Source organism: Podarcis pityusensis (genome assembly GCF_964106645.2).
Source record: "Podarcis pityusensis genome assembly, chromosome: 9".
NCBI classification, from domain to species: domain Eukaryota; kingdom Metazoa; phylum Chordata; class Lepidosauria; order Squamata; family Lacertidae; genus Podarcis; species Podarcis pityusensis.
This window is the reverse complement of record NC_138034.1, coordinates 21,663,721-21,688,714: the sequence shown is the minus strand read 5'-3', so window position 1 is coordinate 21,688,714 and position 24,994 is coordinate 21,663,721. Positions and strand designations below refer to the sequence as shown.

Sequence of the window (24,994 nt, the reverse complement as noted above, 5' to 3'; positions counted from 1 at the left end):
GGGTTGAGAACTTTGCCCCAGGATGAGAATCGAAATCGCGTGTGGGCAGCGCGACAGCAGCAGGAGGCCCCATTAGCAAAAGCATGCCTCTAGTTAAGAACGGTTTCGGGTTAAGAACGGACCCCCGGAACGAATTAAGTTCGTAACCTGAGGTAACACTGTATAGCAAATAACCTAATATGTTGTTTAGCCTGCAGAAAGCCAAAATGCTCAGCTCCCATAATGTGTTCAGTAATGCAGATAAAGGATCTATGTCCCTTCCCCTTGTATTACATCAGGACTCTGGTGTGGGGATAATCACTGATGCACACAGGTGGAGCAGGTGGCTATTACATCACCCCCATCCTTTCCTACTTGATCTCTCTGAGATCAGACTGCCTAAGCTTACCATTTAAGGTTTCCCACTTAAGACAGAAAACACCAGTTAGTAACATGAATTGAAACTGATCGCAGACAAACACCAAACCAGGCACCCTGTCACCTCACAATTATTTAATTCATGGAGAACTTGTGCATATATAAAACCCGCGTGCTGCCTATCTCCTCCATCCCCCGATAACCGTATGAACCGGAATGCAAAATGGAGCTTCGCTAAATGGCACGGAATCAAAAGCTAAAATTTCAAATGCACATGAGTTAGTAGAACAGACCTCAGAATGACAAGGTGACAGATGCCCTTGGGGAAAGGATAGTGTTTCAAGAGCTCCTCTTTCCAGCAAACAACAGAGGTCTGGATGTAATAACATGTGTCAGCACAATGACTAGAGGAAAAACAAGACAAAAAGAGCTGAAGTTAGAGGTTAATTGTTCTTGCTACTCAAAGGATTAATAAATACATGCAGATGTGAGGAAAAGAGGCAGAATTTTATCTGGCAGATTCTTTCTGCAACGATGAATGTATAGACATTCCCACTCCCCACCCCAAAAAACCCTGCAGAACCCTTATTTAGAAAGTCTCTCTCCCCCCATAATACAATCCTGTTCTTGCCTACTTGGAAGTAAATCTCATTGTTTTCACTGGAACTTATTCACTGGTTAGTGTGTATTGTATTGTATTGTAAGTGCATGATTTAACTTTATAGTCACTCTCCATTTAAGAAAAAGTGGGACTACTACCTCATCCTGCAAAGTTCCTGATAAAAGTTCCTCCTTCAGCACGAGAGGGAGGAGATATTCAAAGAATTCTGTCGTTAGGGCATATGTCTTCTCCTATGCATTTTGGTAATATCCTGACAAGCTGGCACTTGCCTGATCCAAGGCAAAGCCCAACCTACTAAATCTTAAAGCAGTCTCTCTCTTCTCTTCCAGAACCTGTTACCTAGCATCCCCTGCTAAACAGGCTTATCTTACTATATAATATAATTGTACATCTGTTGCCATGCTGCTGCAGTTCAGGTGGCTGCCAATAGCTGCAGTGGCAACAACAGAACAGTAGACAGGCAAGCAGTGGGGGGGGGGCAGGTGGCCCTGGTGAACATCGCTGGCGTGGGTTTCGTCAGGTGTAAAAGGAAGTATGGGACCTATAATATTTTGAGGTTAAGCCATCTGGCCCTGGAGATTTGCCCAACTGCATGTTCTGAATGGCACCTTCCACCTCCTGTTCTATTATTTTGTAGTTCAACGTTAACTTATTTTCTTGGGAGATTTTTTGAAGTCCATTTGTTTTTAAAAATTTGTCTAAATCACACTCTTTCTGTGGCCCTTGTGTATATAGCTATTTAAAGTACCTCTGGAAGCATTTTCTAATTTCCACTGGATTCTGGATGTTCTTTCCTTCCACTTCCAAGTTGGTAATGGTGTTAAGTTTTTGTCTTTTTTTCATTTGCCAAGCTAACAGTTTTCCACATTTATTAGCCGATTCAAATGTCCTTTGTTTCATCTGTTTAATTTTCCATTCTATTTCCTGATTCATCATCTTCATATATTGAACTTGGTATAACTTTATTTCTCTCAGAATCTCTTGTGATTTTGGTTTCGCTCTCAGTTTCTTCTCCCCCTCTTTTATTTTTTCCAAAATGTTATCTTTTTTCTCATTTTGAGTTCTCTTCTTTATTGCATTCTGTTGAATTAGAAACCCTCTCATAACTGCTTTACTTGCGTCCCAGATTACTCTTTTTTCAATGGTGGTGTTCATATTTATCTCAAAGTAATCTCTTAAGGTTTTTTGGGCCTTCTTGGTAATTTCTTGATCTCTAAACAAGGTGTCATTCATCCTCCATCTGAAGGAGCCGGTAGGTGTTAATTTCATCTCCATTTTCACAGCATTATGGTCGGAGCAGGTTTTAGGGCAGATTTCCACTTTTCGAGTCTTAGGTGCCAGTCCTCTAGTAATCCAGATTTGGTCAATTCTTGTCCATGTCATTTTGGCTTCAGAGAAGAAGGTTCCCTCCCTAGCCAAGGGATTCTTTATTCTCCAAATGTCAATCAAATCCATATTGTCAGTCATCTCAAAAAAAGTTTTTCATAGTCTACCATCTTTGGTAACTACCTGTCTCTGCGACTTGTCCATGTTTGTGGATACCACTCCATTCATATCTCCCATCATGATAATGTTGTAATCCATATAGTCTTACAATGTCTCATGCAACTTCTTAAAAAATTCAGATTTTCCCTCATTTGGTGCATATACTCCTACTATCAGAAATTTTTCTCCTTGTGTTTGAATTTCAATTGCCACATATCTTCCTTGGTCATCTTTAAAAATAAATTTCAGTGATAGGCTCTCTTTCGCGTAAATTACAACTCCTCTCTTTTTAACCTTGTCCGATGAAATAAACTCCTGGCCTAATCTTTTATTAATCAATACTTTCCTATGGAGCCTTATCACATGTGTTTCCTGCAAACAAATCAAGTCCAATTGTTCCTTTTTCAATAAATGAAAGACTTTTTTCCTTTTCTCCGGGGAATTAAATCCATGAATATTCCAACTTAATAGTTGCAGGGACATGGTGTATTTATTTTACTTTTCCTCCAACTGCACCAAGTAATTGTTCTTGTTCTGTTGGTGGTATCACCTTCTCTAACTTGTCCAATCCCAAAGGTAGTGATACTATGTCCTGTATTCCTGGTTTTAAAGCTCTTGGCTCTTTTTCAGTTTCTTTTTGCAAATCTTCGTGATCTTTCAGAAATTTTTCTTTATCTTCCACTGATCTTATTTTGAACTTTTTCCCTTTAAAAGTAAAAGATAGGCCTTGAGGGAATTCCCACCTAAAAATGGTTCTATTTGCTCTTAGCAGGGCCACCAAGTCTCCGTAGTTGGACCTGAGATCCAAAAGATGTTTAGGGATATCCTTAAATATCTCCACTCTTGATTCCTTTATTTCCAAGGTCTTCTGGAAGTGCAGGCTCAATATTCTGTCTCTCTCCTCTCTTGATCGGAGGGTAATCAAACAGTCTCTCACCCTGTTCTTTCTCCCCCCTCTTCCAAGTCTAAAAGCACTTACTATCTTGAAGTCTAACTTGTCTGGGTCTAAGTCCCAAAAGTCTGTAAATTCCTGCGTAAGAAAATCACTCAAGTTGTCTTTCTCAAGTTCAGGTACCGCCCTGATCCTTAGATTTATCTGTTTTTCTTTTAATTCGATCATAGACAGCAATGACTTATGATCCTCCAACTGCCTACATATCGGTGGTATCTTTTCCTCTATCTTTTCCTCCACAGCCAATGCTTTTTGCTTAGCTTCTTCAGCTGCTTTTCGATTCGAAGTAGATTCCTGCAGCAGTTTCTCAATAGATTCTGTATTCGAGTTCACTTTCTGCCCCAAGTTATTGATGCATGTGGTGTTTTGACCAATTTTAGTTGTCGCTTCAGCCACTTGTTTGCTCAACTTTTCCAAAGATTGAAAAATTTTATCTAAAGCTGAAGCTAAGCCCCCTTCAGCTGCCATTCCTTTAGACGCCACCTGGGCTGAATCCCCTGCTAAACAGGCTTATCTTACTATATAATATAATTGTACATCTGTTGCCATGCTGCTGCAGTTCAGGTGGCTGCCAATAGTTGCAGTGGCAACAACAGAACAGTAGACAGGCAAGCAGTGGGGGGGGGGGGCAGGTGGCCCTGGTGAATATCACTGGCGTGGGTTTGGTCAGGTGTAAAAGGAAGTATGGGATGGCCAGGTAGAGGGCTTGATGGATGGGGGGGGGTTGATGAGTGGAGTGAGCAGGAGCAGGAGCCCCTAGTAACATTATAATAATACAAGGCCTTGTAGGAATCACAGACATCGGAGAACGTATCTTCCTTTTAAACACAAAGCTAACCAAATTTATATAATGTCCCCACATTTTCCTTCCCTTAAGGTCTTTAAAACCCCTTTCCACCCCATGTGTACACTCAGAAAGCCATAATGACTAGACCAGGAGTGGGCAACCGTTTTTCTGTCAAGAACCACATTCCCTTGAGGTTAACCTGTCAGTGGTCAAAAGCTGGTGGTGGGTAGAGACAGAGACAAAACTGTTCTGGATTAACTAATTCAGAATAAATACCACTCTTTTTAAATCTTCACCATGGCTACCTCAGATTAGAATTTCCTACCCTATGTAGCTCTAGTCAGAAGTAAGCATGACTGTGTTTGATTACTGTGGTACCTCGGGTTAAGTACTTAATTTGTTCTGGAGGTCTGTTCTTAACCTGAAACTGTTCTTAACCTGAAGCACCACTTTAGCTAATGGGGCCTCCTACTGCTGCCGCGCCGCCACCGTGCGATTTCTGTTCCCATCCTGAAGCAAAGTTCTTAACCCGAGGTACTATTTCTGGGTTAGCGGAGTCTGTAACCTGAAGCATATGTAACCCGAGGTACCACTGTACTCTCAAAGAAGTATTCAGAGCTTCTACCTCCCAGTTCAACAAACCACAGCTATTGTTCTGGAAAGCAAGTGAGAGTAATTCCTTTCTGACTTCAGTCAAAGACCACATGTGGCTCCTAGGCAAACAGGTTGCCCATCTGTGACCTAGAGTCGCTTCACACCCAAAGAAGTATAAGAGATATTGCTGAACGGTGAGCTTTCCTTAGCTAGATTCAGGACTAGTTCATACTGACAAGCCCTCAGTGAGAATTCTGCAAAGCTCACCACCGGTTTCCCTCACTTGGAGTGCTGATATGTGCACATTGATGGTGTCACGGAAATGCTCATTATAATAGTGATCCCTGAGAAATGTAGTTTGTCTTCACTTGCCCAGCAAGGAAGCAAAATAAATAAAATAAACAATGCATAATTTCACAAACTTCTATCATGTTCCCCTTTAAATTCACCTTTAAAAAGTCCCAAATACTGCAACTTTTCCTTGTGGGGGGGTCCACCCCCTTGCTAATTGTGGTAGCCCTTTTCTGAACCTTTTCCAATTCTACAATATCCTTTTTGAGGTGAGGTAGCCAAAAATGTACACAGAATTCCAGATGCAGCCACGCCACAGATTTGTATAATACCATTGTGATATATACTGACCCAGGTAATTATAAACTTCAGCAACATTAGTAGCCGGTACACACTTATACAATTGTGGTAAACATATAAGACAGGAAAGGGAGTCACAGAAATGACTTCCACCCAATTTCAGTTGTACTGTGTGTGTTCACTGTGAGTTCCAATTTGTTAATGTGTTTTCCTTTTGCACGTTATAGGCTTATATCCTGGTTAAATATTGCTTCAACCGCAGGACATCCATGGCACCACATGCAGCATGAACTGGGTCCCTGCAGCTAAACTTCCTAACAAATACTAGCATGTTGCTTGTTTCCTCAGTAATTTACCATGCTGAATAACCATCCCTTCCTGAGCTGAATATTAAATTAAGGCAAATGAAACCCGGGCAATGCAGCAAAGATAACAATGTAATAGTTGCAATACCTGCCACTTTACAAAAATAAATATTCTTAATCAAGTGGAAACACCTGCTAAGACAATACGAACACCAAGGCATTTGATAACAAAATAAACACAGTCCGATTTTGTCAGCGTGAGCCTAAGGGTGCTTTTGCAGAGAGGAGATGAAATCAGAAGCACAGATGAGTTGTGTTTCCAAGGCAATGTGCAGTGAGTTGAGCCTCTCCCTCTCTCCCTCTGTCCATCTGCCTCTCGTTCTCCATGGTGTCTACACATTTGGGACATATGCAATACCCTCATCACCCAGTCCCCCACAGCTTTGCCAGGCTGCTGCCCTCAGGGATGCAAGAGCAACAGCCCGCATGAATTATAATAACTGTAATAGTAACAGTGCTCATTCCAAAGTCAAACCTGCTTAGCCTGGCCTCCTGCACGGCATGCAGTGAGCAGCACTGCCTCTTGGTGTCTGCAAATCCAGTGCAGACATCTGCACAAGGGAAGCCCTTGCTCACCCAGCTGTTTAGTCATAGTCAACGTTTGACTCTTAGGACAGGCTTGGTATGTGTGAAGATTGAATTTTTAAAATCCATCTCAGCGAGGCTTCTACAGAATCTACAAACTCCTATCTGAAACAATGTCAACTTCAGAAAACAGAGAAAAACACACAGAATACAGGAACCTCTGCTTTTAGTATCTTTGTTCCTTCCTGGCATCCACACCTGAACAAATGCTCTATGTAAAGTTCATTGCATGGCTGTATCCCATGTTTTGAAACATTATTCATTACTGTCCTGTAATAAAAATCTAAGTGCGGACTGATTGTGCCTTCCAGTGGCTGTGATTCTTCAGCCAAAATACTTGACTGGTTTTTTTTCACATGTTTGCAGAAGTGCTGGAGCAGGAAGAGCCATGGGCATCTATAGTAGCAGAGGGAGGAGTAAAGAGTAAGCAGATTTACATTTTCAGAGAGGCTGCCCAGTCATTGGACTCTTGGCTGGATGGCAAGTAAACCTGAGGGAAAGTATCTAGTATGCATATTAATTGGCACCACTCTATCCAAAGAGATGATCATGAGTCCAAAATGCATGCTCACTATGAAAGTCTACAAATCCCAATCAGGAAAACCAAAACAGCTGCCAAGCCTCTGTTTACTTAGAGCAGGCATGGCCAAACTTGGCCCTCCAGATGTTTTGGGGCTACAACTCCCATCATTCCTAGCTAACCGGACCAGTGGTCAGGGATGATGGGAATTGTAGTCCCAAAACATCTGGAGGGCCAAGTTTGGCCATGCCTGACTTAGATCGAAGCTAATAACCAGTTAGAAAAGTGCTTTGAATACACACACACACAGAGCGTCTCTGAAGCAATGCAAAGTACTAAATGCCAATTAATATTTTTAAAGAGATTGCTTTGTGCCCAGTAATTTTTAATACCCTTGATCAACACTGGCTGCAGTATTGAGACCAGTACTAGCTACAATACAACTGGCAACATATGCCAAGCATATTGGGAGCCAACTGATGATCCCCAGGTATGATCCTCCCCCTATTGTGTGGGCAGGGTGGTCCCTCCCCCTACCTGGCCTGATCACCTTGGCAACGCCTCCCCAGGCGGGATTGGGCAACTGGCTGAGGTAGGCGGAGACCTCTAGGTATCCCACCTGGGGAAGGCGAAGCCAAGCCTGTGCTAATGGTGCCGCATAGGGTCCAGGGGGCTGCGCGCGACCACGCAAAGGGCGCCCCCCATTTAATGGTCATTGTTTATTCAAAAAGTCAAATAAAGAGACTTTGATGCAAAGGGAAAGTAAAGTTCAGGGTTGGCATGCTGGCAAACTTCCAAATCACAGGGTCAAGTTAGCATTTTCTTTTCAAGCATTGTTATTTAGAGCTTTTCAGCCTGGAACGTGGTGGGAGGTATTCTCCTTTTTCTAGCGCTTGTCCAATGACAATAAGTTTACATTTCCTTTGCAGTGAAGGATAACACCAAATGGAATAAGATCTGACGCTTTCTCTTTTCATCTAGATGGTGGCATTTCTGAGTCTTGCAGACTCTGGGAGAGCTACAGAAACACATTGTACTTGATTCATCTGTGAGGATTTGATGGACATGGACTGCAAATAATAACAATTGAGGCACAGCAGACACAATGCAATGATGTAATTCCATTAGCATTTTGAAAGGAAAATTCAGGTAATTCTATTAAAATATAATACAACAGCATACTGCCATTAACGTATATACTGAGGGCGGAAACCATTAAGTGAATGTCATATATCAAAAACTGAAGGTCCAGAACAGTGTGTCCTCAATCCCACCATGTCCACTGACCCTTTATAAATTATACCCCTCCTGTGCTGCACCATTAAGAGGAGCCACAATTTTATTTGTACCTAATCCCCTTTTTTTTTGGGGGGGGGGAAGAAGTCTGGCAATAAGACTATGAGCTCTGAAACGGAATGGGTAGTAAGGTCTATGCCAAAGGCAGATTTAAAGCATACTCACTGAAATAAAATGATTTAAGTAAGTTATGTCCAAGTTTTCAGTTCATGGTTTCAATGGGCCTACTCTTGAGTATGGCTTAGCTGGATACACACCAATACATTTAGAATTACCCACAGATTTGGGGACAATAGGGAATTGGTCCACCTCACTGGCAATTGCGGGTATGGAAGAACCTAGCCACAATGGGAATGGGGAGAGAGTTGGTCCTTTTTACACAAATGTTTTCTGGCAAAGGTAGATAGTCACTTTCATCAAAAGACCCTGCCCAGATCACCACCATCGTTCATGGATAGTCAAGAAAAACATATTGACACTGTGATCCCAGAAGTCTCTAAATTAGTGCTTAATGGATAGTTTCATTTGGTTAAAATTAAATTCTTGCTGCCTCAATAGCCTACCCAGTAATCTTTATTTCACAGTTGGGTTGTTGCCTATTGTGGAAATATTAAAAGAAAGGATGAAAATATGTATTATATTCACCCGCGTATTAAACTAGAGCTACCTTTGCTTTTTTCGCCCTTTTCCTTTTCAACCTGTGGATTCCTCTTAAGCTCAGTGTTTCCTAATCAGTATCTGCCAGGTATCTGTTCATCTGTATTCCACTTACTATCTCCAGACTAAAGAAAAACCTCTAATGGACTTAGGAGGAAAGAACTTGGCTAAGCCAAGTATCTCTTGTTAACACGACAAGTGGAACAAGTAATTAATTATTATTATTTTAGCTTCAAAGCAGTTATACTTGAGGGTCGCAGGTAGGGAACTGAACCAAAAGTCAAGTATTTTCTTTTGAATGTTTATGGAAGCTCAATGTTTAGGAAAATGCTGACATGTAGGTGGTAAAACTGGACTTCAAAGAGTTCATTATTTAAAAGTGATTTTATATATATATATATATATATATATATATATATATACACACACATACACACACACAGTGCTTTTTTATTTAAAAATGTTTAGGGGTACTCTCATTTTGACTCAAGAAAATCACCATTTTATAATTCAAGTTGGGGAAAATAAATACAGTTAATAGACAAAAGTACAAAGATTCACAAAATGTTTAGGGGTATGTGTAGCCCTGTGTCCTCCCCCCCGAAAAGCACTCTATGTGTGTGTGTGTGAGTGTGTGTGTGTATATATAAAGATTATTGCTGACCTATATGCATTTATAAATCTCAGTCCCTCACATCATCACAGCCTCATGTCCTCTCCTCTATTTGTACAAGTTCAGATATATCATTTGGTTAATACTTTTTAATGAAAAGGTAGCCCTTCAGAATTCTTTTAAAAAAAACTTTTGAGAAGGAAGGAAGGAGGGAGGGGGGGCAGAGCTGCTTGCGGCACCCCTGAACATCGTTCAAGTCACCCCAGGTACCACGACACACTGGTTGAAAACCTAGGGTGCAGAGAGAGTTAAGAGGTAAACAGCAGTAAGCTGTGGGCTGGAGAGAAAGGGGTCGGAGAGCAATGTTTGAGAGTAATGGTTGTGGGTCTGCTTAAATCCAAGGATGCTGGGGCTATGGAAGAAGCCTCTTGGAGTATGAAATGTGCCTGTTCATCGTAGGCTCAAGTTGTATATATGTGTAAATAAAGACACCATAGCCTCCCCTGTGCCTCATTTCCTAAAAGGAAACACAGAACCTAGGTAGGCATCTGGTAGCCCTGGAATCTCTCACTGCTGTGTAAAACTATTATGTATTCCTCTATATGAAGAACAAAAGTTAATCATCTCACATAAAGTATAAATTCTGGAAAGGACAATCTGATAGCTCCTGTATAATAATAAAAAACCCCAAACCATCCTGTCAATCTTCCTGAGAACAGAATCATCTGAAAACAACACGTTCAGCTTGTTCAAACATAAAATGTTAACAAGTATGAATCCACACTTGAGGGATAGCAAAGAGCAATAATGAAAGTGAGATCTAATTGTGGCAGATCAATAAGGTTCCCTGAACAATTTACACTTTTATTTTCTTGCTTTTTAATATCACTCTTAATTTATTTTCCTTCAGTGCTTTCTACAGCTCCTTTCTGAATAGGGAAGGAAAGATGCTGGTTCCTTCTCACAGAGTAACAAAGGAGGATTAAAGATTAATTTTCACTTGTCAACTGTGTACAATCTAATTGGATTTAGAACTGAAGGGGCAGTTAAAATCCACATTAGCTAAGTGATTTCTTGAAATTCCATAGCCAGTACAGTCATGAAAGACTGGATTTAGGTATAAAGTGCATTAGACTTCAAATGTTATCTTTGGAAATCGTTAAGCCTCCATTTGTATAATTACTGTAGCCACATGCATACAACTTAAACGAGTGAAGCAAAGACCTCAATCCTCTAGTCTGCAGGCAGGGAAGGAAGTCAACTCATCACCTTGTACGCTAAATATGAAATATGATTCTAAAATATGCTATAGGAAGCAAACTTTCCAGCAAGACTTCTGCACCCGGAGCTGTGTTTTGAAGTGCCATTCCTAAATAGCCCTGTCTACAGTGCTTTCCATATTCAAATTGTTAGAATGCAAAGCCGAGTACCATCACCCCAGCCAAATTATCCTCCATAGTATGCAATTTAAATGAGAAACATACTCTTTTAAGATTTGCAGTTTACAAGCTCCTTTCCCACATCAGAGGTGGTTGTGGGGTGATCTGAAGACACCTGAAGCTGGCCCTGTTCACGGACGTTTTTAATGGTTGATGTTTTATTGTGGTTTTGTTATATTTTGTTGAGAGCCGCCCAGAAACTTATTACCCCTAGAATGTCCTTGTAGTTTTGATTGACAGGCAGCCACCATTTTCAATTGCCAAGAATGTATGTTGCTAGGGATCATTCTGAGGAAAAGAAAGAATTGGCATCCTTCTCTTCTTGTCATCTTTCGGGAGGAATCTGATTGGCCATTGTCAGGAGACATAATAGATTCAATGAGAACCATCAATTTAACAATAATTTTATTGTTCTTATGATGATACTAATGAAATATTTGACGTCACCTGCACATGTTTGGGTTTTTGATATAAGTGTCTGCTTTATAGGGTTTGTGCCTATAGAGGTTTGTAAAGAAACCTTCAGAGACTGAGGGTGAGCACATAGGATTTTGGGTGAAGGGGAACTCACTGGAATGTTCTCACAGCTCTGATAGCCTGGCAGCTGCCATTTTCTTTTTAGCTGTCATATTTGAGCACTCCTCTCAATATCCAGCTGTAAAGAGATATTTACAGACCTCTCTTCTGTGGTCTCCTAAGCATTTTAAAACTTAAGCTATAGACCTTCCCCACAAAAGAAAAATGTAAATTATACAGGCATGAAGTCAAACATTATATTTGTCTCCAGCCTATTGCCCACTAGCTTCACTGAATAAAGATGTAACTTTCTACTGTTGTGGAAATGTAAAGGATTCTTCAGCCCCACTTTTGAAAGGGAGACAGTATGTCACTGTGGTCAGTTTACAGAGTCCTCATTGCTTTGATACCTATCGTTGCAATACATTCCATTTGATACAACCAACACTGTGCATCAAAATACAGAAATGGCCAGATTAAGAAAATGTTTAAAATGCAGGCAAGAAACATTTAAATGTATCATGACAAAGGACACAATTGCTTTCGCTGTATTTTTAGCTGGCTCTGAATTTGGTCGTTTCTGTACTCTTGGTTTTCCCCCACCCCCCATACATAGGAATAATTCTTAACTGAGCAAGATCACTGAATCATCTTAGCACAGTCATTACACCCCTAATTTTAATACATAAACAAGACAATGTAGATCTATAGAGATGAGGAAGACACTACGTTTCGAAATAAAAATTATTGTGCCCATAATATACCCTGATATACGTATGAATAATAAAACCAAGGGATTGTCAAAGTGTATATTCCATAGATTTGTATGATAAAAACACATAAAAAGAACACACCTCTCTAAGGCAAAATAATACTCTATCAAACAAAAACCAAGGGGAAGACAATACATCTCCTTTTTAAAATTACACAATAAATCTGCAGTGCTTTATGATTTGGTATCAATGTGCTATTCATTCCATAGTAGACATAATTTCTGAATAGCAGGGGAACTGAATTAGAACAGTGGGGAGGGGGCCAAGAATTAATCACCCACCCTCTGTTTCAGGACCTCATGATTATTCCTCAGGAACAGTCATGTTTCTGGCCAGCTTTATGGTTCTGCACACCCAGGGACTACTTGCCTATGCAAAATGATGATGGAATCATTCCTCTGTAACAGAGAATCAGAGGAGAATGAAAAGCTGCCACAAATCATTGTAGGCATGGAAGGTAAAAAACACCAACACCTCACCAGACTGGAGACCTAAGTGATGTGAAGAGGACATGGAAGGGTCTAAGCATAGGGATGAGGAACCTCTCAGCTTCCAGATGTTGTTGGACTACAATTCCCATCATTCCTAGCCATTGGACAGGCATACTGGGGCAAGATGGGAGTTGGAGCCATTAAATTCTCCACTCCTGGATTAGAATAATGTTGTAAGAATGTAGGCACAACTGAATGCTCTTAAAACAAGACTAGTTTTGTTGGACTCCATCTTTAAGAGCTAATCGTTAAACTATGCTGTGGGTTTCCACCTCCCAGCCTCCCAGCCTCCCCCCATATCCCTTTGTCCTCCCCACTGAAAATTGAAATGGTGCACCTGCTAAAAAAAGTAATTTGCCGTCCAACTAATAAACAGAGGTCCCTGAAAACTGACACCAAAGGACCGCCATGTATATACACACAAACAAAAAACAAATCTTAGTATTACTTACCACTGTGAAATTCATTACTTTCAGTATCCATATCGTCATTGCTAAGTTAACAATCATGGTAACCAATAGCAAGAGGACAAAGAAGTATAGGCACCTCTTTCGCCAACCATAAATTCCTACTGGATAAAGCTGAGTGTTTTCTGTTCTGGGCAGGTTGTTTTGCTGTGTTGCCAGTATATACTGTTCTCGTGTCATCTATTAAAATTAAATAAAAATAAAAATATCATTAAGTATTTATCTGAATATTCAATCAAATATACCATTTAAATAGGACTATGTCTAGAACAATTGTCCCAGGTTTCAACTAATGAACTCCCAAAGGAGTTCTCTCTCTTGTTGGATGGTGTGATTAATTAATTTTCAAGTTTTCACAATCAAATCAAATACAGTAGGAAAATAACACACCTGGTTTCCCCCCCCTTTAACCACCAATGTTTACCCCCTCCCCCACTTTAGCCATATAATGCAGGCATAAAGTTTCAGAGAGTTAACACGCATAATGAGAATTAAAGAAGAAACCACACAAAAGAGGATCAAAACTACAGACATATCTGGATTAATATTTCACACACACACACACACCCCGGAAGCACTTTACAAGTGTTCTGCTTCCGGAAACACTTTCCACATGGAACTGTCTGCAAAATATCCCTTCCCCAGTCTTCAGATTTATCATTTCATCAAATGATGGTGATAATCTGCACGGATCAGCTGAGAAGAGGGCCATGTGTCCTGTAGGTGGCATCCACAGCTACTCATTTTGACCATACCCACAACCTAGAGGGTTGGTCAAGGGTGAATGCAGCTGTCAGGCCATAAACTATATTAATGGACCTATCCAATGTATTTTAAGAGTTTCTTCAGCAAGCTCCTCTCTTAGAGTCCACATCCAGGAGAACAAGTTTGCTTTTGTATAAGAAGTAGGGCCTTCTTGGTAGTTGTGCCCACCCTGTGGAATGCCCTCCCTTCAAATGTCAAAGAGATAAATAATGATACAACCTTCTGTAGACATCTGAAGGCAGCCCTGCTTTAGGACACTTTTCATGTGTGATGTGTTGTTGTTGCTGTTCTTGTTGTTGTGTTTTTATATATTATGTTGGAAGCTGCCGAGAGTGGCTGGGGCAACCCAGCCATATGGGTGGAGTATAATCATCATCATCAACACCATCCTACAATTTTTTATCACCATGGTAAACAATGCAATGGTGCAGGCATCCCCAAACTTGGCCCTCCAGCTGTTTTGGGACTACAACTCCCATCACCCCTAGCTAACAGGACCAGTGGTCAGGGATGATGGGAATTGTAGTCCCAAAACAGCTGAAGGGCCAAGTTTGGGGATGCCTGCAATAGTGCATTATGGCTGCAATCCTAGACACAGTTACTCAGGAGTAAGTCAATAGAACAGAATGGGATTTGCTTCTGATTAGATATGCATAGGATTTTGCTGCAAGGGCATCATATTTGATTTACATTAATTTCCACCCATTTGGCAAGCATTTTACAGTGTTGTACCGCTTCCCCGTTCCCACTAGGAGTATCTTTCTCCCTCCCATCATTGGTTGTAATTATACAATACAAATGTGTGTGTGTGTCGTATGTATATATCAGAGCCATATTACAAAGCTGAAAGGAGGGAAGCTAAATTAAAAAGACAAAATAAGATGAATAAATGAAATCTTGGATCCATTAAACTCAATAGGAATCTCAGTGCCTACTTCAGCTCAGACTTCGTTTTACCATATATAATGTTAATGAAAACTTCTGCGTTGCCTTCGAGTGCAAAATAAATGGTTTCCAAAACATCATTTTGCATGAAGAAGTGAAAAACAAGGGAAGAAGTATGTATGAATACGGATGAATTAAATACTCAAGTACTTGCTATACATTTGGCTGGTGTTCAAACACCGCGAAAAACCCTAGTCTGTGTAGATAATCAAGTTCACCTCAATGCACTCTTCTTCTCCCTCCTGCATTGCTCCCATGTGAAGGATTACAATACCACCAACACTCCCTTTTCCCAAGAGCATAATAAGAGCCCTGCCAGATCAGACCAAATCCCCTTTTAACTAACATCCTGTGCTCACTGTGGCCAACCTGATGTGCTGCTGATAAGCTCAGCAGCAGGAGCTGAATGCAACACAGTGTTCCCGCAGCCGCAGAAACATAGGGCAGTGCCTCACACTGAGTCAGACCATTCGCTCCTCTGTCTGTTGCAGAGCTGGTTCTTTGCCTCACCTCACAGAAGACACGGCTATAAGCTTAAACAGGATCTTTTTTCTTAACAACGTCAGTCATAGCTTGTTAAAGAAGAAGCAAGAAGGAAAGATGAAAGAGAAACCAAAACATGGGTGGTACCAGAGCTGAGGCAAGCGCTACCCCAAACAAGCAGCTCATCCCCTTGTCACCTCCATTGCTAGACTTCTGTCATTGCGTGGACAGGCGGAGTCCCCAGATCCTGCACGGTCCCCCCGTCATGTGGAATAACGACTCAAGACAACGTGCTATGGGATTAAATTGGCCACAACTTTATTAAATTTCAAATGTGGGTAGACCTTGGCTCAGGCATTGGGCGTTCTCCCTCCCCGGTCCCCAGCCGGGGACCTAGGGAGCATCAGGGTTATCCAGTGTGTGTGTGGGGGATGGGCCGGCTCTGGAGAACATATGTTCAAGCAGAGATGGCCGCCCCCGTAACGCCGCCGCCGCAGGGGAGAGCAATGACGACCTTTCGGTGTACGGCCAAAGCCTCCCTTCAGAAAACCCCTTTAACGGGGAACCCTGGTATCGCCGCCGCAAGAGGAAGATGGACAAAAGGATTCCGCCCAAGGCCTGATACCGCCAAAGTTGTGACGTTTTGCTACGGGAAAGGCGAAACCTGCCAATGCAGGGAAATTCCTTTCCGGCCCTTTAACAGCGACCTTAACGTAGCAGCGCCCGCATACCTGTGAAGAAAAGTTAATCTGCAAAACCTGTGAAGACAAGTTAACCTGCAAAATAAGACATTAACTGAGGGTGGGTAGGGTGGGAGAAGCTCTGGAGCCAAGTGAGGATTCCTAGGTAAGATCCTCCCTCTATTGTGTGGGCAGGTAATCCCTCCCCTACCTGGCCTGGTCTCCTTGGCAACGCTTCCCCCAGGTGGGATTGGACAACTGACTGAGGTAGGCGGAGACCTCCAGGTATCACACCTGAGGGAAGGCAAAGCCAAGCCTATGCTGTTGGGGCCACTCCAGATCTAGGGGCTGCACGCGTCCACGCAAAGGGCGCCCCCCGTTTTAAGCGGGGAGCGGTCATTAACATATATTGCATACCCTGCAACATTTCTCTTATGAAAATAGGGATGTCCTATTTAATAAAGAATAATAATAATAATAATAATAATAATAATAATAATACCCCACCCATAGGATCCACAGGCGACTTTGGGTCATCTCTCTAAGGTAGTCTATTTTAAAGTTTTTATGTGTTTATATGCCTATCACACTTTTAAACTTAAAATCCATTGTTGTATATTGTTTTAAATGTTTGTTTTGCTATTGGGATTGTAGTTCCATTTGTGTTTCTCAAGCTGGTCTCTGACCGTAATAAATTTCACCCACCCATTTGACTTGGTTGCCCCAGCCACTCTGGGCAGCTTCCAACATATAAAAACATAATAAAACATTAAACCTTTTTTTTAAAAAAAAAACTTTCCTATACAGTGGTACCTTGGGTTAAGTACTTAATTCGTTCTGGAGGTCCATTCTTAAGCTGAAACTGTTCTTAACCTGAAACACCACTTTAGCTAATGAGGCCTCCTGCTGCCGCTGCGCCGGAGCATGATTTCTGTTCTCATCCTGAAGCAAAGTTCTTAACCTGAAGCACTATTTCTGGGTTAGCGGAGTGTGTAACCTGAAGTGTATGTAACCTGAGGTACCACTGTACTGGGCTGCCTACAGGTGTCTTCTAAAGGCTGTATAGTTACTTATCTCCTTGGGTCAGGGGTCTCATAACGCCGTAGCCTCCAATATTTCTCTGATGAAAATGGGGATGTCCTAAGGAATAGCAGGACATTACAGGATCAAAACAGAAGAAACCAGGACGGCTTCTGTAAATCCAGGACTGTCCCTGGAAAATAGGGACACTTGGAGGGTCTGATATTGCTATTTTTTCTTTCAGACATATTAACAGCTGGGAGGGACGCAACTCGCTGGACTTTAGCTTCCATCTTTGCCAACTACAGCCTCCAGTTCATGCAACTGATTGCAATGCCATTTCTTGCATAAAGGGGCATCTTGTGAATAAAATGATTGTGGGGATGCATCCTGGCCCCATCTCAGATGTCCAAGTTACATTTCTTCCAGAATCGGGCCAGAGCCTTTCATTCCTCACTTAGCCTGGGATGCAAGGCCTTAGCTGGGCTCTCTAACATTTACATTGCTCAGAGCTGGCTCTGAATAAAGGTTAATAGTTGAAGCAACCGGAACCAGAAGCAAAGAAATGATGGACTCAGCTACCGGTCCTTTCACTCTCCTCCAGACTCAGGAGGGGGAAAGCAAATGACGCAGATTAAATCTCCAGGGGAAAATAGTTCACTGTTCTCAATTAAAACAATTCTAGTCTTCATTTCAAGCTAGTCTCAATATATGGTAATTTAGAAAGTTAATAACTGAGAATGTCAGGGCACATGTATTCACTAGATTGCTAATCTTCTGGTATTTAGCAAAAATTGCTTTAATGATTTCTGGATTAACTTTTACGGTATCCCTTCATTTCCACATCCTTTTATTCTAACAAAAATTTATGATCTGTTCAGTATGCACACCTGCATTTTTCCCTTGTACAAAAAGGGTTCAATATTAATGACCGGCAAAAATGAAATGAAAGACTTCTGTTGTTTTAGAGCCATTTTCCTCATTAACAAGACACGATACAATTAATGTTTTTGACCTTTCAATGTAAGAAACAATGTCTCAAATTTAAGGAACAAACCAATAAGCATATGCTCTCTCTCTTCAAAGTGCTAACACGTGCTGTTTATGTATCAAACATTTGCCATATTTCCAAACAAGTCCACCCAAACAGGAAATAATAATAATAATAATAATAATAATAATAATAATAATAATAATTTATTATTTGTACCCTGCCCATCTGGCTGGGCCTCCCCAGCCACTCTGGGCGGCTTCCATAGAACCAAAAATACACTAAAATATCACACGTTAAAAACTTCCCTGAACAGGGCTGCCTTAAAATGTCTTCTGAATGTCAGGTAGTTGTTTATCGCTTTGACATCTGCTGGAAGGGCGTTCCACAGGGCGGGCGCCACTACTGAGAAGGCCCTCTGCCTGGTTCCATGTAGCTTTGCTTCTCGCAATGAGGGAACCGCCAGAAGGCCCTCGGCGCTGGACCTCAGCGTCCGGGCAGAACGATGGGGGTGGAGACGCTCCTTCAGGTACACTGGACCGAGGCCGTTTAGGGCTTTAAAGGTCAGCACCAACACTTTGAATTGTGCTCGGAAACGTACTGGGAGCCAATGTAGGTCTTTCAAGACCGGTGTTATATGGTCTCGGCGGCCGCCCCCAGTCACAAGTCTAGCTGCCACATTCTGGATTAGTTGTAGTTTCCGAGTCACCTTCAAAGGTAGCCCCACGTAGAGCGCATTGCAGTAGTCCAAGCGGGAGATAACCAGAGCATGCACCACTCTGGCGAGACAGTCCGCAGGCAGATAGGGTCTCAACCTACGTACCAGATGGAGCTGGTAAACAGCTGCCCTGGACACAGATTTGACCTGTGCCTCCATGGACAGCTGTGAGTCCAAAATGACTCCCAGGCTGCGCACCTGGTCCTTCAGGGGCACAGTTACCCCATTCAGGACCAGGGAGTCCTCCACACCTGCCCGCCTCCTGTCCCCCAAAAACAGTACTTCTGTCTTGTCAGGATTCAACCTCAATCTGTTAGCTGCCATCCATCCTCCAACCGCCTCCAGACACTCACACAGGACCTTCACCGCCTTCACTGGTTCTGATTTAAAAGAGAGGTAGAGTTGGGTATCATCCGCATACTGATGAACACCCAGCCCAAATCTCCTGATGATCTCTCCCAGCGGCTGCATGTAAATGTTGAAAAGCATGGGGGAGAGGACAGAACCCTGAGGCACCCCACAAGTGAGAGCCCAGGGGTCTGAACACTCATCCCCCCCCCCACTTTCTGAACACGGCCCAGGAGGAAGGAGCGGAACCACTGTATGACAGTGCCCCCAGCTCCCAGCCCCTCAAGACGGTCCAGAAGGATGTTATGGTCGATGGTATCAAACGCCGCTGAGAGATCCAGCAGAACTAGGAAACAGTTATCTTTTCTGCAACAAGCAAGATGTATTCAATTACTGTATCGGTTAAAAGGCAATTGGGGCAGAGAAAGGAGCCATGGTGGGAATGGAATTTTCTTTTAGCAATGATGCTTGGAGCCACTGAAGCTGGTAAGGCAGAAGTAGAGGGACCAAAGGTAGGCGGAGCCAATGTCCAGGGGAGCCACCACCTGACTGGCTGCGAGTTATACACCTGCAGGTGGGGTCTGGCTTGAGGAAAGGTTGAGGGAGGTGGGGCAGTCAGTGCCCCATTCATCCCAATGGACCAGCTTCTGCTGCCTTTGAGAGATTGCCATGAAACAATTAGGAAAATGCAAGCTGCGATGAGGCTGACACACAAAGCCCTTTCTCAAGAGAATATAAAGGAAGGGCAGTGTGGATACAATGGTACCTCAGGTTACATACGCTTCAGGTTACATACGCTATAGGTTACAGACACCGCTAACCCAGAAATAGTGCTTCAGGTTAAGAACTTTGCTTCAGGATGAGAAGAGAAATTGTGCTCTGGTGGCGCGGTGGCAGCAGGAGGCCCCATTAGCTAAAGTGGTGCTTCAGGTTAAGAACAGTTTCAGGTTAAGTACGGACCTCCGGAATGAATTAAGTACTTAACCTGAGGTATCACTGTACTGCATTACTTCAGGGGAAATTGCTTTGCAGTAATATTCATACTATGCAACTGCACAGAAACCGGAAATTTTCAGTCGAACAATGACAGATTTTCATGAGAGAGAGAGAGAGAGAGAGAGAGAGAGAGAGAGAGGTTGTTGCAGAAAGAGTGTTCTCCCTGACAGAGAGCACGTGTTGCGATGGGGGCCAGCAGGCCACCCCACTGTTGCTGGGTAGATACGTTTGGATGTCCACAAGCAGTGAATGGGTAATTCGAGTCTCTGGGGAGATTTTGATGTTGCCAGTTTGGAGGACGGGTCAAAGGTTTTAAATACTGGACACGCAGCTTTGGGCGTCCTCTTGGGCTGTGTGATCACCCACCCACCCTCCCTGAATTGGGGGGGAGTTCTTTGCTTGACCTTGCTATGCCTGTCATGGGGTCGCCTGCTTTTGGGGCAGGGGCCTGGTAGGAATTTTGCCCATTTGGCTGATTGGCTGGTGCCATTTGGTTTTTGCCTACTGCGTAGCAAATCATCCCAACTTGTAAGGTTGGCGGTTAGGCATTGGTTAAAATTGGTTGGTGGAGGGGTAAGTGCCTACCCCTCCAATGGTGGTGCGGAAAGGAAATTCCGTTAAAGGAATCCAGGGGCTTGCCATCCTTTCGTCCAAGTCCCTGGCATCGGGCTTGGTTCCTACAAGCCCCCGGGAGCATCCGGGTGAGAAGTGAGGGTCTGATGCCCAGCTTCATTTCTCCCCAATATTGTTTTCCCTGACTGGCTTCCGCTGGAATCTGGAAGTCAGTTCTGTCCCTGGGGCAAGGACAGATAGTCGTAACAAATGCCTAGGCAACCACTCACAAGTGTGTATTTAAATAAAGTTGTGGCCAAAATCATACCAAAAACCTTAAACAAAAATTGATGTGTGAAGTGTGAGTTTATTTGGGGTGGCTTGGGGACCTCGACACGCAACTGTGGAGAACTAGATTTAAGATTGGAGAAATGAGAAACTTGAGGTACCAAAATTAATAGGTTTCTCTATCCTTGGCTGCCATGCATCCACTGCCACTCCATCATTTGCCTCAGGTGCTATAATAATTTCTGCAGTGCTGTAAGTGACTTCTCAAACACAAGTTGGACCAGCTGAATTTTTGCTATGAGGTGAATTTCCAGTTGGGGAGAGTTCAGAACTGTGAACTTCCTCCCCACTCCTTCAAAAAGGCTCACCCCTTTTAAAGTTGGGCCCAATCCCTTTTAGGTTTGGGTCCAGTCACTAGCCACCCCTTCCCTGCCAGTTAACTTGCTTCTTAAGCAAAAGTTTTTGCTTTTACTAACTAACAGGTATAACCACCAGCAGGTCACGCTTGTGAAATACAGAAGAGAGCTTATGGCCTGGAACAAGAGGCTGCAAACAACAGTTATGAGCATGCCTAAAAGGGGATCATGAGGGTTTCTCTTAATTGCACTAAGAGCTTATAAAGTCCTTTGGACTTCCGGGGTGGCGCCACCGGCAATGGCGGACTCCCTCTGAACTGGAGGGACTAGCTCCGCGGAAAACGGGTCTTTTCCGCTACGGCGAAGCGGGGACCCACTTAAAAATCACAGGCGGATGAAGCCTGTGACCATGGGACTCGGCGGGCACCTTTAGCGCCCCCCAACCCGCTAAGGAACCCACTAACGGGCTCCGAAGTGAAGAGGGGGAAGTGGCGCGGTGCTGTGAGTCAACTGCTATTTCCGTGGAGCGAAGCCGCATAGCTGTTGCCGGAGAGCGCTGCCTTTTTCCTGGGACAATTTGGACTTTAAAATAAGCACCCGTGAGTACTTAGACTTTGAACAATTGGACATTAAATAAGGACTTGCAAGTAGGAAAGAATCGGACTTTAAAAAATTTACTTGAATTTGGTACGGAACGGGAACGTCTAAGTCATCCTTCCGTTCTTTTGTAAACAGAATAAAGCAAAGGCAATTTAAACTAGAGCTCAGGAAATCGCCTTTAAAAGATTGGATTTCACCATTTAAAATTGTGGAACCCTCCTTCGACAGCAGGAGAAGGGGGGATCTTTTTGGACTGTTTCAAGTGACTTTAAAGTGAAGTAACTTTCCTCCGTCCTGATCCTGGAGCGGGCTGTCAGGACTGACGTGTGAAGTTCATTAACCAAAGACAAGTGTTTTTGACAGGTGGCTAAAAGAAGAGAAACCTAGTGATTCCACTGTTCCCTTCCGCATTTTAAAGGATTATATATGGACAAAATATCTTTAAAAAGGAAACTTTGTTGCAAGAATAAATAGAAGTCTTCCCCCTAGGGGGAGTCTGTGAAATTGTAACTGTGAAACTGTAACTAACTCCAGGGAGTCGACAGCTGTTACAGATTACAACCGTGGGAACAAGTATCTGACCTTGTAGGACAATGTATTCAGAAGCCTTGTTGTATGCTCTCTATAAAACAAACAATCTACTGGAACAATTACACGAGAAGGTGAATTGGATGGCGACTTCGACTAGAAATTTTGAACAGGCAGTGGGAAACTTTGAACAGACAGTGGGAAAATATGTGGAGCCCACTCAGGATTTAAATCAGGAGTGTGTCTTGACAGAACAGGAGTTTTTGGCATTAAATCAGGAGTGTGTTTTGACAGAACAGGCCCAACAGGAATATGATTTTTTCGATTTGACAAATGAACTTGGAAAAAGCCATATCTGGAAAGGAAAAGTTTGGCTTGGTTTGGAAATGGGGGGCTGGATTGACCCCCCCTATGCTGGGATGTTTGGACTTTTCAAATATGGCAACGGGCCGTGAGATGTTTGGGACTGTGGGGGCTCTCAATTTTGGAGGGCCTTTGAAACATGCTTTTAAATACTACATGGAATTCATTGTTGAACATGGAAAAGGGGCTGATCTGTTGAGAAGAGTTAAAAACATTGTCAAGCTGGAGTTACCACGAGCAGGAGACAAGGGAAAATACAGTTACAAATATGAAGAAGAGCCGCGGAAGGGTCATGGAAGAGACTTGAGGGTCTTGGACATAAGGTTGCCAGGTTAATGGGCTAGATTGACGGGAATAAGGACTGACAAAACCGGGAACCAGGAGGAAGGGACGCTGGATGAAGATTGGATCTGTTTGTATCTCTTTTCTCTACCATTAGAACTGTTTTATAAAATTGATGAATGATAGAAAAATGTTGGAATGAAATTACTTGGCTTTAGCAAAGATGTTTAAAGAATTATGAAAGAATATTATGATCATGAGAAGTTGGTAAGGATAAGATTTAAGTTTTAAGTTTTAAGTTTTATTTTATTATAGAAAGATAAGGTCAAGGATTTGCTGGGATAATTAATAACTAGGATACAAAGAAAGGGAGGAGGAGGAGGTCTAAGAAAGAAGGTAATGATAGTTAAGGATTTGAAAATAATGAATTTGTTTTTAAATGTTTTTAAAGTTTTGTGATTTTTGCATTCTTCTTTTTTTCTTTTTTTCTGTCATTTTTTCTCATTTGGAATTTTTTTGTATATGGTGGGAAGGGGTTGGTTTTTTTTTCTTTCTTTCTTTTTCTATTTTGGCAATTATTTTTATCCTTTGTACTCTCTTCTGCTTCTATTTTATTTTTTCTCTTTTTTGTAACATTTTGAAAATCTCAATAAATATCTTTAAAAAAAAAAAAAAAAAGAACTTATAAAGTCCTTTGAAGGGTCTACCACTAGTACATATCATTTGTAATTTCAAAATCCAGATTTCAAATTTGGGGGAGCTGAAGAACAACTTGGAACCTGAAAATCTGAAATGGAGCTTGAGCACAACTTTCATTTAATTTCAAATATGCTCAGATTTGGTTGGTGGTTTGACAGTGCTAAGCACTGGTGCAGCTGTCTTTCAAGAAACCACATGGCATTCTGTGGTCTTATATAATAAATAAATAAATAATAAATAAATAAATAATAATAATAATAATAATTTTTATTATTATTTATACCCCGCCAATCTGGCTGGGTTTCCCCAGCCACTCTGGGCGGCTTCCAACAAAACACTAAAATGCAATAACCTATTAAATATTAAAAGCTTCCCTAAACAGGGCTGCCTTCAGATGTCTTCTAAAAGTCTGGTAGTTGTTCTTCTCTTTGACATCTGGTGGGAGGGCGTTCCACAGGGCGGGTGCCACTACTGAGAAGGCCCTCTGCCTGGGTCCCTGCAACTTGGCTTCTTGCAGCGAGGGAACCACCAGAAGGCCCTTGGCACTGGATCTCAGTGTCCGGGCAGAACAATGGGGGTGGAGACGCTCCTTCGGGTATACTGGACCGAGGCCGTATGACATTCTATGGCTTCGTATGATTTATATTTCCACAAAACATCCGATAAAGACTTGCCGCCACTTGTGCTGCTTCTACCCATCTGTCTCAACTACCAGCTGTCAGCACCTGATGCGTGGCAAAAGCAGGGGGAAGTTCTCCTGACCACTTGGCAGGGTGATACAGATCCCTGGTTATCCAAGCACACGGTGGCAAGTGCTCATTGATACCCAGGCAGAGATAAGCCAATAAACATTCCCTTGTATCTTCCTTTCCCGGATAATTTATTCTCAACAAAAATATGATGTTGGGACGAGGACACGTGACTCAACCCCCATCCGTATATAGATCAGATTATTATTTTGTGCTTGCGTGGAGACTCTGAGCCATGTGAGCTGTGAAACTCGTCACAATAGCTTGGGGAGAAGCCTTTTAAAATAGACACTCTAAGCTAAAAGTGCGCGCATCAGCATTTAGAGTGAATAAGAAAAGAGAAAGGGAAAGGGGGGGGGGATCCACAATCTGCTGCTAACCAGCCACAGAAGCTAGGGAGAACTCTTTCAAAACCTTAGACAGGTAATTTACCAGAACCAGCTGGCTTCCTTTTCTCCCCCTGACAGTAACATGCCCTCTAGCTATGCAGTCCATGCTGTGGCCACCTCTCTTCTCTCTTC

At 42.5% G+C, this 24,994-nt stretch overlaps 1 protein-coding gene across 2 annotated transcripts in view; it reads right to left on the bottom strand.

Annotated features, from left to right (window-relative positions):
* The window catches only part of SGCZ (sarcoglycan zeta), a 565,518-nt gene that overhangs the window by 211,881 nt on the left and 328,643 nt on the right, over positions 1-24,994 (bottom strand). For both annotated transcript variants that reach the window (XM_081020156.1, XM_081020155.1), the window contains exon 2: positions 13,096-13,290. In XM_081020156.1, coding sequence (XP_080876282.1) covers positions 13,096-13,290 — 195 coding nt within the window. The remainder of the gene's footprint in view (positions 1-13,095; positions 13,291-24,994) is intronic.